This window comes from Fringilla coelebs, assembly GCF_963513975.1.
Source record: "Fringilla coelebs genome assembly, chromosome: 5".
Taxonomy (NCBI): Eukaryota; Metazoa; Chordata; class Aves; order Passeriformes; family Fringillidae; genus Fringilla; species Fringilla coelebs.
In genome coordinates, this window is record NC_140033.1 from 71,740,276 (window position 1) to 71,755,163 (window position 14,888).

Sequence of the window (14,888 nt, forward strand, 5' to 3'; positions counted from 1 at the left end):
AAAAATAAAGATGAGGAACATGTTCTTAATATTAGTTGTATATTTCTTATACATATAAGTGTAAGGAGAAGAACTAAAATGCAACCACACAGAACCTGCATTTATTAATGAAACTGAACATGCCTTTCTGATCTTTGGCTGCTAAGATGTTAAAAGTAAGAAAACAAAACTGAATCTAGCAGTCAGCATATGTGCCTGAGAATGCCTGGAGGCAGCAGTAGCTGTTGAGTGTTTGCTAGGCTGGCAGGTTGTCTTGTTTGTAAACTTAAATTGAGGTACTTCTGCCAAGCACAGAAGTCATAAATTTCTATTTGAATAACACCCTAGAGAAGTCCAATTTTAAGAGCAACAGACATATTTAAAAGGAATAAATACACATAATATTTCACTCATCAATACATACAGTATTTCACTCCAACATGCCACAGTGGGTGTAGGGACACATGTCCCTACTCAGAACTGCAGAGATGGCAGTGCCCACATGGGCTGGAACAACCAGCCCTGGCACAGCAGCAGCTCTGAGCCAGCCAGGGCTGCAGAGGAAGGATGCTGGAGTGTCCCAGTCTCCAGCTGTCTGATGTCACTCCCTGGGGCTGGTGACAGCAGCTGCCCTGGGGAGGCAGTGCCCTGGCTGCACTGGTGAAGAGGACAGTCACCTGCACAGCAGGGAGAAGGAACAGGAGGTGACAGGGTCTTCATGCTGAGCTAAGGACCACCAAGTCCTGTGCTGCAAAGGAGAGAAATCTCAAGAGGACTCTCAGGGGAGACTCCCACAGGAAGGAAGTCTGGAAACCTCTTCACCTCTGGCAGTCCTTTCCAGACTGCATGAACCTGCCACAGTGTCCACACTTCCAAGAGAGGTAAAAAGGCAACATGGTCATTATAGAGGTTTTGTAATCATTGCTGTATCCTAAGATACGCACCAATTATTTTGATATGAAACACTTTTTCCTCTTCTACTTGCCTTCTGGATTTGACAGTTTTTAAAGATATTTGTTCCCTGTTCAGTGTTTATTAAATAAAAATAAAAATGCCATTACTAAAGCACAAACTGAACTTACACACTGCATTGTCCATGGAGCAGCAACCATGATTAGATCCTAAATGTAGTCTGTGACACTCAGTCAATAACTACCGGTTGGTCATTTGCACCTGCCTCAAGCTTAGGCTTCTTTGCTTTTAAGTTAGGGCCACAGCTGGCTCGTTTATGTTCCTGTGATTTCTTCACCCCTGAATCTTGGACAGTCTTTGATCCAGCCTGGGTGTTTTCTCTGCTTCCTTTTGAATGTGAAGATTGAGATGGTTTGACCTATAAGATTTAAGGAGAGTTCAATTAAAATTCTAACGTTGTTTTCCTTTTTTTTTTTCCTGTTTCCCGACACAAGAGAGAAGTTATTTATGAGGTTGACTGCATTATTACGGAACATGTTTTGAGCAGATACCAAATGATTAAATTAAGCTCTAATAGAGAAGATACCTATATGGCATCAGAACAAATGTAATGGCAAATCAGAACAGATGTAAATACCTTGGAAACACTTTTGCTGTTTGTTATCCCCTCTATGGTGATGATGTGTCCCTCGTTTTTCAGCAGCCGGGCTTTGGGTCCCACCTTCAGGTAGGATATTGTGGCAAAGGCTGTGAAGCTGAAATCCTCCCTGCACAAATGAAATCACTGTTACAGGGGAAGGTTGGAGATGGAGGCCAGAATATGCAGGGGGAAAAAAATCAGAATCATTAGAAAAGGCCTCCAAGATGATCCAGTCCAACCATCAACCCAGCACTGTCACCAACCCATGGCCTCAGGTACCACACCTGCATGTTGTGTGAACAGTCTACCACTGCCCTGGGCAGCCTGCCTCCATCTCAACAACATTTTCCATAAGGACAGAAACACATTAACCCTTCTGATGGATGATGCAGAGAGCAGCTTCATTCTGCTTTAGTCAAGCAGACAGTCAGGTGACTTAGAGCTACTCTGATCAACACAACAATTCAGTTTGTGGACCTTTACACACACAAATCTCTTGAAAACAGATGGAGGAAAATTAGGGAGAAAAGATGTAATAAGTCATCTGCTCACCCTCTTAATAATATTTAAAAAGCTGTACGGAGAGATGCAAAGAAAAATTAAGTCAAAATAAAGGGATTAGATATTTGTAGGTATTCTTGATCTTAAAAATTATATGAGAAGACAAAACACACAGCACATGGACAGCTTACAGAGGCAGCACTCTTAGTTCCACTATGCTTTCTAAAAATTTCTGAGTACCACTTTCCACATTAGCCAGTCCTTCCTGACCTAGACATCGTGTGGGCAACCCCATGTGCTTTCCTTATCCATGGCATGTGAATGAGATCTGTATGAACTGTAGACTTCTCCAAAATGAATCCTGCTGCAGATTTAAACATTCTACTTGAATACAGAAGACCCCAGCTTTTTAAAGTTGCACAAGATACAGCATTTCAACTGTTCCTCCAATTTTTGAAATGGAAATATAGCAATATTTGAAGGGTTTTTAAGAACACATTAAATGCATCTGAAATTAAAACAAGACTACAGAATGTATCCATTAATGTTATACAGAAGTAACAAGAGAGGAAAGAAAAATGACTACTAAATGTTAAAAAACCAAAACAAAGAAAACAAAATAGTTATCTTACATACTTCAGATACTGCTGCAGCAGTAAATGGGCAATAATTCTCTCCAGCTCCTCTCGAGGGTGCTTGGGTGGAGTAACTTCAGAGACCCTGAATTTGGAGACACCTTTCCCAGACCAGGCATCAATTAATTTCAGAGGGGTGAGTTTCTCACTCATGCTGTCAGCTTGCTCAAGGATCTTTATTAGATCCCTGCAGTATCCTGTTATATCCATCTTCTCACATGCTGCACGTAAAAGTGAAGGAACATTTAAATAGAAAGCTCTTTGTAGTTATATGTAGCTATAAATACGTATCTTTGTGCTTTACAATAGCAGAGCTTTTTTTATTTTGCTTTTAAACTAACTTGGCAACAGTAGGCCACCAAAAACTGATATTCATAACAAAATCTGCACCTTGAAAACAGTCAGTAATACAAGCACAGGTCACAACATTTGTTCTGAGTTTTTCTAAACCAAGTATTTATTTCAATCAACTGTTCCCATGTCCCCTGTCCTTTACCTACCATTCTCTCTACAGCAGTTATCACACATTCTGTTGCAGTTTGCAGAATCCCACACTTCATCAAAGTGGTGGGCTATGAGCACCCGGCGACACCTGAGGAGCAGAGAGCAGAGAGGGGCTATGGATCCCAGGTGGGTGGGTAACACCTGCCTTATGCAGCATGAAAATGGCAAGAAAGGTCCTAGGGACAGCTCAGACCTCAGAACAAGCACAAAGAATTAGCAGAGGAAACAAATACAGCAACACCAGTATTCCCTATCAGCTATCCCAATACTGGTGTAGGAACAGTTTGGTTGAAGCACAAGAGTGTAATCTGTAATTTTGAGAGAATGAAAAATGGTAAGAATATGAACTCATGGTTACACTGAGGCCACAAAGGCTTTACTGGATTGTACCAGTTTGTTCACAGATACACATTTTCCATGAAGTAGTCCAAATATCACAGTGAAGCAGGTGAAGCAGCAAACACACCTGGATTCCTATGTGGCTATGAAATACTGTAGCTCAGAGTCAAAACCACACAACTCCAGTATTTCCTCTGACTGGGATCTGAAATCCAAACAGTGTTTGTTGACAGATACTTTACCTCAACACAACCACTTTCAGAATTGTATCCTGAAGCTAGCAAGCTTGCTCCTGTTTTTGTGGGTGGTTTTGTTTGGTGATGGGTTCATTTTGCTTTTGTTTCAGGTTGTCTTGTTTTATTTCCAAATGCCCCCTAAAAATTCCCCCAAAATTAGCCCATTTAAAAACTAAGCAATCAAGCCACCACAGTAACTTACTTGTTCATATTTTGGCAGTAAGATACCATATCATACAGCTTCTCTTGGCCAACATTTTCCATCACCACCATTGAGCTGATTCTGAATATATCTCCAAACCCATAATACAAAATGCAGTCAGCTTTTTGGTCATCTCTACCTGCAATGCATTAAAATGAACAGATAATTACAATCTCAACCAACTGCCCCTTGAGTTCCTTGACAAGCTCTTCTGAACATAGACTCAAATCTGTCTTTAAAAAAGTAATGAGATGAACAAGATCAAAAAAACCCAAAACACTGCAAAACGTTTTGGGGGGTGGAGTTTGGCCATAAGAGGTATTTAATGCTGCTAAACATTAATCAATCCCTAAAATTCCCTGCTCCAGACTCCCCATCCCACTTGTATTTCTGAAATTCATACAGTGATTAAACATCATCTAAAGGCAAACTGAGCAAAGCCACACATTCCAGGTGCTATACAAAATAAAAAAATTAAAATTGTATATCAAATCTGTATCATGTTATTCTGGTAAGCCACAGATTTGATAGAAAATCAAGTATTTAAAAAAATGCTGAGTGGAGGTCTAGATACCCAGTTGTTCTTTCTTACACTGCAGTAGAGGCCTGGTCATGAATGCAGTTTATATTTAAAGCCTCTTGACAGAGGCAGTTTCATTACACCCTTTGAAAAGTGTCTCAAAGGCAAGAGACTTTGCACAACTGCCTGGCAAACTGAAGGACACTTTTACTGGTGTAATGGATGTAAATGGCAACTTTGCAAAAGCCACTTCCTGCAATACCTGCACGTCCACTCTCTTGGTAGTAGTTTTCCATGGACTTGCTCATGGAGTGATGAATTACAAACCTCACATCAGGCTTATCAATTCCCATGCCAAAAGCAACAGTTGCCACTACAACCTGTGAAACAGATGAAGGACTCATCAAGATACCAAACCACAATTTGTTTAAATAAGACATTAAGTCCATGTGAAGTGTTTACTTAACCTGGATTTGATTTGTTGCCCATCCTTTATGAACTTTGGTTTTATATTTAGCATCCATATTTGCGTGGTAAGTCCCTGCCTTGATTCCCAGTTTCTGCAAACTCACAGTAACTTGCTCAGAGTCCTTCTGAGAAAAGCAGTAAACAATTCCTGCACAAAAGTGAAAGAGGCCTCATTGTAATGCCTTCAAAAGGCCAAACAATCCCCAATAGTTAAAAACAATTGTGAAAGTTTTATTAGCTTATTAAATAAATAATTAAAAAGCATTATACAGTGTTTGTGCCTATTTAGTCCATAGTATTGGTATTGTTGAAGGAAAATTCAGTAATCAGGTTGGACCTGAAGGCCAAAGAGGAAATCCAGGTGCCAATCCATAGAACCATGGAAGCATTCTGTTAATGTTCAAGGAGGACAATGCTTATTAAAGCTTTTTAAAGGGGTGCTATGCCTTATGACATCTATGGCATCTCACCTGAGGTTTCAGTTAAATCTGCCTTTTGTCATTAGTCAGGCTGGGCTAAGCCAGGGATTACACACAAAGCCATGTGATTTTGGATCATCTTAGCACAGTTTGTGCTCAGGGAGCTGCTCCTCACAGCCACAGAGCTCCAAGCAGAGACAGGGACAGACTGCTGCTCCAGAGCCTGGGTTCTGCTGCCTTGGCAAGATGTCCCTCCTCTTTATTTCCGCTACAGAATTTATTGATTACTCAAGTCCAACTTCTACAGTTCTGTTTTTATCTGCAATTCACCCCATACCACCCATTCTGGGCACTGAGTAACAGATGACTCTTCTGATCAAATATGAAAAATCATGTTAAAGATAACAAGTATCCTGACACATGGATTGTAAACAATGGGTGATTTGAGAACAGAGATCATCTTTTCTGAGCCTTGCTCTTACAATCTTAAACCTTGCTATTATTACCCATGTAAACATTGCTCTATAGACATCAACATTCCAGTTCAATATTTCAGAAGATACAAGTAAAGACATTTAAACACTAATGAATGAAGAGAGAAATTATTCAAGGTATGGATCTTACTAAATTTCATTCATTCTAATGCTGGATGTTCAATGTATGGTGAAGGCAGAATTTCTCTACATGCTCCAAGATCCTTTGAAAACATCCCAACATCCTTGCAGTAAAGAAGGCTATGGAAGATAACGTGTCTTTTGTGACACTTTTTACCTGACAGTCCTTTGTATCTTCCATTAATGGTCTTAACTATGTCCTCAATGAAATCTTCATTATTTGAAGGCTTATGCCGAACCTCAAAAATATATTAAGCACATGTCAGAGTTCAAGTGGGCAAACAGTCTGCCCAACATCCTTATTTTACTTTTCCCAGGATAATAAACACAACTATTCCACCATTTAAAAAGAAATACTATATTTTTTTATGAACAGTCAGATTACAACTCAAAAGTCCATTGAAAAATAAACCCCAAAATAAAAAGCTGTAAGCTTTCCCCACCAAGAACAATAAATAAAACTGTGGCCAAAGTGAAAATACAGCACAACAGAATAATTCACAACCTTTCTGCCGTCATAAGACATTTTCCAACAGTTTGAAGCTGTCTGAGCCTGCTGCCTGCCCCTCTCCCTGCAGGAGACAGCACAACAGCACAAACCAGGTAACCAGACCTACCTCATAGTAAAGGTTGGGCCTATTGAAGGAAGCAGTGAAGGTAATGCACTTCTGAACATGCAAAATGTTCTGAGCATCCTTTAAAACATGATTGGTAGCTGTTGCTGTCAATCCAATCAAGGGAGTATTGGGAAACTGTCTTTTCAGGATACCAAGAGACTTGTAATCTAAGCAACAAAAGAAAAAGGGTAAAGAAAAAGATTTCTCATACCACAAATGGAAACTTTAAAAAGGCATTAATGTAGATAGTATTTAATGGGGTAATACTGCAATAAATGTTATTACTCCTAATCTACTACAGAACTATTTATATATCCAAAGGAAGTAACAAGCAGGTTGCACTTAGCAAGAGAGATGTCTTCTAATTGAGTTTTAAAGACTCAATCACAGAAACATTTGGGTTGGAAGATACCTTAAAGACCATCTTGTTCCAACCGCCTGCCTTGAGCAGGGACACCTTCCACTATCCCAGGTTGCTCAGAGCCCCATCCAACCTGTCCTTGAACACTTCCAGGGGTGAGGCATCCATAACTTCTCTGGGCAGCCTGTGCCAGTGCCTCACCACCCTCACAGTTCTTCCTAATACCCAGCCTGAGCCGACCCTCAGTTTGAAGCCATTCCCCCTTGGCCTGTCACTCCAAGCTCTTGTAAAAAGCCCCTCCCCAGTTTCCTTTTAGGCTCCCTCCAGGCACTGAAAGGCTGCAAGTATCAGCCACAATTCAGAAGGCAAAACCACATGGAAATAGAAATTCTTCAGAGTTAGAAAAATATGTGTGGCATTGTATTAACTAACTTCAGGTTATTTTGAAGGTCTGTTTTTACAAACAGCTTTTGAGTAAACAGAGCTTTTCTAATAAACAAGCAATGTGGAATTTGGATCCATAGACCAGAGTGTAATAATAAAAATTTTTAAAGGCTCAGTACTGACAATCCCCTGCTGCCTTTGAACAGAAGTGCAGCCAGGGGTACACATCCAAATTCCACACTGCCTGTTGAACCAGCCTGGCTCTTGACTCAGGCACCACTTCTTAGCAAAACTGCTAAGAGTGACTTTACAGTTAATATTGCTTCAAATCAGGTTTTCTGACAAAAAAACAGCAACCAACAATATTCTACAATCTCCAAGACAGGAAAAAGTGTGCTTCAGTCTTTCTTTCCCTGTAAGCAAAGGGCATTTGTTTCCATTTGCTTTAGAGATTATTAAAATATATCTCATGAATTTACAAAGTGCTCTACCTTTTTCATCAGAAGTGCCAGGGAGTGGTGTACAGAATGACACTTTCATATAGCAGATTAAAGGTAACTATTATTCATACTAAAGATGCCAAACGAAAGCTTTGATTTTATAAAGCTCCAATTAAAATAAGCAGAATAAGTAATTTTTCAGAATATTGACAACAAAATCTACGTTGAAATCATCATTTGCATGACCTTAGCTCCTGGATGATTTGTGAATTGAAGTCCTTGAGCTAACACAGGTACATGTCACACATTAAGAATTCACTGCACGCAGGAAGGAAGCAGCTAGCCTTATTTCAGGCCCAACTCATGGCTGACAGACTGACTGCTGCCTGAGCAGCCCTGCCAGGGGATTTCTGAGGAGCATACCAGGCCTGAAGTCGTGGCCCCACTGACTGCAGCAGTGCACCTCATCCACAGCGATGCGAGCCAGGCACCCAGCCTGGTAAGCCTTCTCCAGCTTGGACATGAACATTTTGCTCTTTGCAATCTTCTCTGGGGTCACATAAATGAGCTTCAGCTGGGAATTCCTCTTCAGCATTTCCGTGTGGACCCACTTCACGTGTTCCTGTTCAAAAAATGAGACAGCAGGGAGTAACAAACTGGGACAACACACTGAAGTGCTTAGTGCTAAGGCTCTTAAGAGGTGATTAGCAATTCATAAGGTGTAATTAACAGAGACTGATAAAGTGTTCCACAGTATTGACCACTATAAGCCTTTGTAGAAGATCACTGTATATAAAATGGTAATTTTAATACTTAGAAAATCTGTGCTGGAACTTTGAAGAGGCAAAGTGTTGAATATGTGTCTTTGCTCCATCGTGTGGTATCAATATTTCCCCAATAAACTGTGATGTACCAAACATCCCTGTGATACTACAAGTGCAAAATAATTCTTTGCACATGACAGTGGTTTTTATTACTGAGTTTTCAGAGCTCTCTGCATCAAAGCAGGCTTCAAGTTTGGCACATTGCATCAAAGCAGTGACTTATCAAATCCAGTGTCATGCGCAAGTTAATGATCACAGCCTCCTGCTAGTCAGGAAATTAACTGTAAAAAAGCAACTGTCTAGTATGAGACTGGGAAATGAGTTGCTTCTTGGCCTCGGCATCAAATAGCTCACCACCCTATAGAAAGAAATAAATAATTGTATGTAAAAGCCTGCACTGCTCAACATGGTAAAGGAAGACAAAAATCACCTACTCCAAGTCTAGAAACTGAGTAAAAATCTACAACACACATCAGCCAAAGGCACTTCACACCCTCTAAACAGCCCCAAGAAATCTATTTATTCCATAGAAGGTGTAGGTTCCCATATGTTATTGTCACTAAAACATGAACACAAGATACTTAACCACCTTTCCCACATCACAGCACCTTCCTGGCCAGGTACTGTTGCTAGAACAGCATTAGCTGATCAATCTGTCTCATCCATTCAATATTCACAAATAACTACACAGAGGGAGACACAAGCACATTCACCACAAAACATAAGAACTTAAACACACCTTGCTGCTTGAGGCATTTAATAAAGCTGCAGAGATACCAAGCTGCTCCAACACCATGAGCTGATCTTCCATGAGAGATATCAAAGGACATATCACCAGTGTGAAACCTGTAACAATCAATCATTGTGCAGTTCAGATGTCACAAATATCTCCTCTAATTCTTTATACTGATGCATCAGCCCTGCTCTGAATAAACTGCCGAAGGTAAGCTCAAGCTTCATACACAGCAGGAGATTCCCCTACTAGAGAGCTGACAAGTGAGTGCCAGATCACACAGGGATAATTCTTATCAAATGACCCCCTCTTAGGGTCTGGACCACAAACACAACTGAGTTCCAACAGATAGAGTATGAAAATACACAAAACAAAACAAGCTGGATATCTGTGCCATGAGGTGCTGATTTGCCACAGAACTAAGCAGTGACAGGGAGTGGTAAATTTGGCCTTTGTAAATAAGTCAACTTCCAAAGCAATTGGAGGAGTTATTAAAAATAAACTAACCAAACAAAACCAAATCAACCAAACAAAACCCACACCAAATAATGTTAATTCTCCAAATAAACTATGAAAGGGAGAAAATAAATCTAGTTCTTCATATTATGTTCTATATATTATTTATATAACTATGTCTGGTTATTTATATTAGTTTTTTCCCTTACATACCATCAGAACAGACAGCTGGTAGCTGGTAACAAAGGCTCTTCCCACCACCTGTGGGCATGACAAGAAATATATCCTTCCCTGCCATTGCAGCATTTACTGTTTCAAGTTGCAGTGATCTAAACTTCTGGAGTTTAAATTTGCTCTGCAGTGCAGTTTTTATCTTCTCATACCATGGAAAATCTGTTAAGGGAAAAAGCCAACTCAACAAACATATTTCATAAGCAAATTAAAATATAAGAAGGAGGGGTAATTTACATATTGAATAACTGAATCCAGCAGTGACACAATTTTAGATCTGGGAAAGTTTAAGGATTCAGAATGGCACAGAAAAAGCTCCACACAAGCTGAGTCTGGATACACCATATTCTAGGGTGGACCTTTGAAAACTCAAATTGTAAACACTGTTCACCTCCAGGCCAAAGCTCTCATTGCACATGGATGTGAACTAATGTGGAAAACTGAAAACACATGAACTTCAGAGTACTAATGAGCATGTTAACTTATTAGTCCAAAATAACTGGAAATTAGAATTCCACCCTGAAAATAAATAAAACCAGACACTGAGCCCTCCAGTAGTTACTCAAATGCTTCCCTATACAAATGAAGCAATTACAAATAGCATTAAGAAGGAGGGATACAATTTTTCCATTGAGTCCATCAATAATAAGCACTTATTAAAAAAATAAAGAGGGGAAAAAGTTGTTTAATCTTCCCCAAAATCACCACCCCAACATGCTTATAATAGGTTTTTCTTTTCTTCAATAAAGACTGCATTTTTAAAAGATGCAATGCTGTAAAAACTTAAATTAGGCATCCTGATGCATCTTTTTGTTATTATTAAAATTAAAATGCAGAAAAACTGTGGGAGCTCCAGGTTACACCATATGCAATGCACAAGAATTAATTTTGGGACTTGAGGTGACATTGCAGAGAAATTTACAAAGCACAGTTAAAATCCAAGGCTGAAACCTTGGAAAAGCTGAAACCAAGAATTCTCTGAATCTAAGAAAAGCCTCCCACTGGCCTCCATGAGCTTTAAACTGGGAACAAACTTAGCTGCTGCTCTTGTTTAATACACACACAGCACCTGATTGCAAAGACATTAATTTTCAAAGCACAGGAGGTGAGAATTAGGCATGGAACTACACAAACCAAATTATTTGTTCAATAGCATAATTTGCAATGATAAAGTATCAGTATTCTTACATATGCATAATACTCCTCAAATACAGATAAATATGGATTCAACTACAACATTAATTTAATTTTTTAAAAAGCAAAAAAAACTTATATATACAATAGATATAGACATTTATAAATTGAAAATTAAATTAAAAAGGAGAGAAAAAAAATAAAATATCTGAGTCAATTTTGGCAAGGCATAACATGGCCAAGAAGCAACAACCATTCAGGACTTCAGTTAATTTCTAACTTGAAGCACAGCCGCCCTCCCACCATCACGAGGCACTTGCCACTTGCACTAATTCTACAGTAATAATGTATTCTAGGTTATTTTTGGCAGTCAGCATCTATCCAGTCTGCATTAATTTGGTAAGACAGTGAGGCTACACAACCCATCACAAACACTACCAATGTCCTAGCCACTCAAGCAAGAGGAAACACAAAAACCAACTCTAAGTGCAAATTTATAATTATCAAATCCTAAGAAATTCCAAAGCAATTTGTTTTACAACACAAACAAGGAGAAGTATTGCAATATAAACATTAAGTATACAAGTATTGCAATAAAAATTTACTCTGGGATTCTAAGAACAAAACAGATCAAATTATGACTTGGCAACAAGCAAAGAATTAAAGCAGTTCTAACAGGCCATTCTGACAGAACAGATAATTCTGCCCAGAACAACTCAAGATTAGTGCTTAGGAATGTCCAGTGACACAAGTACAAACATTACCCCATTACCCTGGCACGTCAGCCAGCTGACTAAAATGAAATAGGGCAATATCATTATGCAAACAAAACTCTGTGTAAGTGCATTTCCCCCTACTGGATTAGTTCACCTTTCTGTTAAAATATTAGACTCTGACTCTGCAAACCTTTCTTGTTCCATTCCTCAGCTGAGGTTTCAGTGTCTTTACTTCCACCTGCCTCCAAGTCTCCTGAAGACTGTTTTATCAGATTCTTCACTCTCATCTTCTTTTGAAGGAGTTCCTGCTGCTTATCCACAAGCTCCTGTATCTGCATCTCCACTGCTTGCAGCTCATTCTCAATGGACACCAGCACCTCCTCTAGCACTGCAGGGAGAAGCAAGAAGGCACAATAGAGACCACAGCCATGTGCTGATGTCAGTTTTCATTGTGTTAATTGTACTCAAGTTGTTAAGAAAGCATTTATTTACATGTGAGAAGCAACATTAACCCCAGCAAGTTAAACTCCTCTGGAGTTAAAAACAGGACCATTAGCAACAAGCTGTGTTTCATGCACCAAGATCTCCCTCCTCCACAGAACAAGAGGATGTGCTGAACAGGGTTTGGATGTAGAGGGAAAATGCTTTTTCCATCCTCCACAGGTGAAAGAAGTGAAGCAAATGCTCCTCAAAAGCTTGGGTTACACAAGTGACTCTTTGGCAGGAATTGCCTCTTTCCATCCCAATATGCATGTGTGTGAATTGCAGATTGTGCTCTAGAATCCAGTCCCTGGGGTCTAAAAGAATAATTAACACATACACCTGCATGCCAAGCATGTACTCCAGAGCCAGGTCACAAAAGCATCAGAAGGAATTCCTCTCCCACACCCAGAAAACCCAAGAGATTTTGGCCCATCTAGAGCAGATATGGTAATATGGTTATGGAAACAAAAATGTGTGATATGGAAAAAATATCTTCATTTCAAATAGCACCAAATGGTGACAAGTATCTTCCTAAATGCCCACTGCTACTCAGCAGAAAAGTTCAGAATATCTTAAAATTTGAAGCACATTTTAAAAATATTGAAAACCAAGTAATTTCCTTGACAAACTTGAAATTCATCATACAATACGGTTGGAAGGGAACTTGAGGCTCATCTCATTCCAACTCCCCTGCCACTGGAGCAGGTTGCTCAGAGCCCCATCCAACCATGCCTTGAACAATTCCAGGGATGGGACATTTTGGTTTAGTTTTACCTAAGAAATAAAAAGTTTTTACCTAAAAAAAAAAAAATATGCAGTAAAAGAATTTTTTTCTTCAAATCTTAAGTATAATAGCACAGATCCCACAAACTCCTTTATGCATACATTAAATTAATGTAAATAACATCAGGTGATTGTGTCTTGTTAGCTAGGAGACAGCAAAATAAACATATGGATTATAAATAATGGATTACCTGCAACAGCTGTCATCTTTGGAGATTAAATAATGTTATCTTTAGGAGATCTTATTTAACCAAGCAACTGTCACTAAAAAGAAAATGAAACAAATACATTTTAAAATATATTTTATAAGTAAAGCTTCTCAACTTAGAACAAATTTTCTGCAGGAGATTCTTCATTACCAGAGCTGTTAATGTAACAGTTTAAGTCCTGATTAATTTAATTTGCTCACATAAAGAAGCCCTACTAGTTGACAACTGCTTTTTCTCTTCTGCAAAATGGATAAACACAAACTCACAGCCAAGTCCCAAGGCCACAGCTCACCAGGCTTCTAAATGAATCCAAATGAATTTTAACCAAGTCATACATTTCCTGCAACAGGAGTGCTCTAAGGTACACCAGTCACTCCCCAAGTGCCCACTGCCATTTTTGATCAAAGCTTATTTTACAGAAAAGTCTGGACAAATGATATTGTGCCCCTTGGAAAGGCAGCCAACATAACACCTAGAGGATCTGTTAGGAGGAAGTGAAAACATGGCTTGGTTTAGAGAAGGGGATCAATTTTGAATAATCACCAGTGAAATGAACATAGAATTGTATTCACTGGCTCATTTTTTGAACAACAGTCTTTGTCATATTGTACCTTAACAATACCAAACTCAAGAAATTTATGTTTTCTGTTATTGCATGCTGAACTATTTATTACATGGATGGAAGCAAAGTCCAATAGAAGGTGAAAGGGAATAAATTCAGCATTACAATAAATACTGGGGGGAAAAATTCCTCACTTCCAGCTGATTCCACCACAACAAGGATCTTTCCTGCTCCTATAAATGGAGAAGGAAATACATATTAAAAGTGATGTGTGAATAAAACACTTCCTCATTACCCAGGGCCACTCTTAATCACCTCCAGGGGCGGCGACTCCACCACCTCCCTGGGCAACCTACTCCAGTGTGGGACTATTCACACGCGTACAGTGTGAACAGTGCACAAACACACACAGGAGCACGCACAGTGCGATATTCCCAGCATTCCTCACCCACACGCCAGCCGCGGGCACGGCGCTTGCCGGCCCTGAAGGCCCTGCTCGGTAGGGCTGCGGGACGGGGCAGGACAGCCGGACGGACGGACGGGCAGCAGGGAAGGCCCCGCTCGGCGGGTGCAGGATGGAGCGGGATGGACGGATGGAGGAAGGGAGCGAGGCCGCCAGGGCGAGCAGGAGCAGCGCCTCGCTGCCGTGTCCTCCCGTGCGGCGGGCCCAGCCGTGGCTCGGGCCGACAGCTCCCACAAGGGCTAGTGCCGACCGCGCCCCCGCATCCTTTATCTTTTATCCCTTATCATCGTTGATCCCTTATCGCTAATCCCTCACCCTCACGGCTCCCACCTGCGCCGCGCGCGCCGGCCCCGCCCCTTCCGCCACCCGCCCTCAGCCAATGGCGCGCGGGCCCCGGCGCGAGCGCCGCCCCTCCGCCAATCGGCGCAGGCCGCGGGCCGTGGGCGGGGCGGCGCGCCCGCGCGGCCGTACAAGGCGGCTGCTGATTGGCGGCCGGTGCGGCCAATGGGCGGGCGGCTCTCAT

The 14,888-nt window shown here is 40.6% G+C and overlaps 1 protein-coding gene across 1 annotated transcript; it reads right to left on the reverse strand.

The window, feature by feature from the left end:
- Positions 1-54: 54 nt before the first annotated feature.
- On the reverse strand, positions 55-14,721 carry RECQL (RecQ like helicase). Its single transcript, XM_084205777.1, has 15 exons — positions 14,696-14,721; positions 13,323-13,395; positions 12,056-12,253; positions 9,998-10,177; positions 9,335-9,441; positions 8,195-8,393; positions 6,587-6,753; positions 6,127-6,208; positions 4,936-5,084; positions 4,731-4,848; positions 3,949-4,087; positions 3,168-3,259; positions 2,669-2,888; positions 1,529-1,658; positions 55-1,309 (listed from the first exon to the last, which is right to left on the reverse strand). Exons 2-15 carry the CDS (start codon positions 13,336-13,338, stop codon positions 1,121-1,123), a joined length of 1,986 nt encoding a protein of 661 aa, XP_084061903.1. The 5' UTR covers positions 13,339-13,395; positions 14,696-14,721; the 3' UTR covers positions 55-1,120.
- Between the last annotated feature and the right edge of the window lie 167 nt (positions 14,722-14,888).

Coding starts and splice junctions, on each gene's coding strand:
- RECQL (XM_084205777.1), bottom strand. Junction 1,659..2,668: donor CTGCTGCAGCAGTATCTGAA/GTATGTAAGATA, acceptor TCATTTGTGCAG/GGAGGATTTCAGCTTCACAG. Junction 1,310..1,528: donor ACAGCAAAAGTGTTTCCAAG/GTATTTACATCT, acceptor TAAATCTTATAG/GTCAAACCATCTCAATCTTC.